Source organism: Meleagris gallopavo, unplaced genomic scaffold, assembly GCF_000146605.3.
Source record: "Meleagris gallopavo isolate NT-WF06-2002-E0010 breed Aviagen turkey brand Nicholas breeding stock unplaced genomic scaffold, Turkey_5.1 ChrUn_random_7180001869887, whole genome shotgun sequence".
Lineage (NCBI taxonomy): Eukaryota > Metazoa > Chordata > Aves > Galliformes > Phasianidae > Meleagris > Meleagris gallopavo.
Window position 1 is genome coordinate 1 of NW_011134834.1, and position 828 is coordinate 828.

Below are 828 nucleotides of genomic sequence, written 5' to 3' on the forward strand. Positions count from 1 at the left end.
GACCAGAAGGTGTGGGGGGGGTGAAATCCACCGCTATGGGGTGCTCAGAGCAAGAGAGGAGAAGAAACGGGGATCTGGAGAGCAGTGCTGCGTCTGAGGGGGGGTTGGAAATCATCGCTGGGAGCCCCTTGGGGAAAGGAAGGGAGGGGAAAATGGGACCAGAAGACGAGGGGGGGCTGGAAAGCGTCAGTCCTGCCTCCTTGGGGAAAGGGAGGGGGGAAAAAGGGGTCGAGAGGGGAAGGAGAGCCTGGAGACCGCCGGTAGCGGGTGCTCGGAGCAAAGGAGAAGTATAAATGGGGGCCTCGAGAGCAACATTGAGTGGGGGAGGGGGCTGGAGACCACCGCTGAGCCCAAGGGGGGGATGGGGGACAACGTTGAGCCCAACGGGATCCCGGAGAGCGACGCCGTCAGTCCGTCAGAGCAAAGCAGAGCCGGGATGGGCAGCCTGGCACCGAAACGAGGCAGCCCGGAGGATTGCGCCGTGATCTCGTTGGGTGAAGATGAAGAAGAAGAAGAAGAAGAGGAGGAGGAGGAGGAGGAAGAAGAGCTGGAGGAAGGTCCGGGCCGTTACCTGGCGGCGCTGGAAGCCGTGCAGCTGGAGTTGGAGGCGGTGGAGGAGGAAGCAGCTCGAGCTTTCCGCCGCCTGAGGGCCAAATTCGGGCTGCGACGACGGCCGCACCTGCAGCGTCGCAACCGCCTCATCCAGCACATCCCTGGCTTCTGGGTCACGGCCGTATCCTTTGCTGGGAGGGGGGGAATTGGAGAGGGGGGGGGTCTTTAATTGCTTTTCAATTTGCAGGGGGAAGGGCTGCTCGTTTCTGCTCGTTT

The 828-nt window shown here is 62.2% G+C and overlaps 1 protein-coding gene across 1 annotated transcript; it reads left to right on the plus strand.

Annotated features, from left to right (window-relative positions):
* The first annotated feature begins 6 nt into the window (after nucleotides 1-6).
* Nucleotides 7-806, plus strand: LOC109364559 (testis-specific Y-encoded-like protein 1). Its single transcript, XM_019611190.1, has one exon. It carries the CDS (start codon nucleotides 362-364, stop codon nucleotides 779-781), a length of 420 nt encoding a protein of 139 aa, XP_019466735.1. The 5' UTR covers nucleotides 7-361; the 3' UTR covers nucleotides 782-806.
* Nucleotides 807-828: the final 22 nt, after the last annotated feature.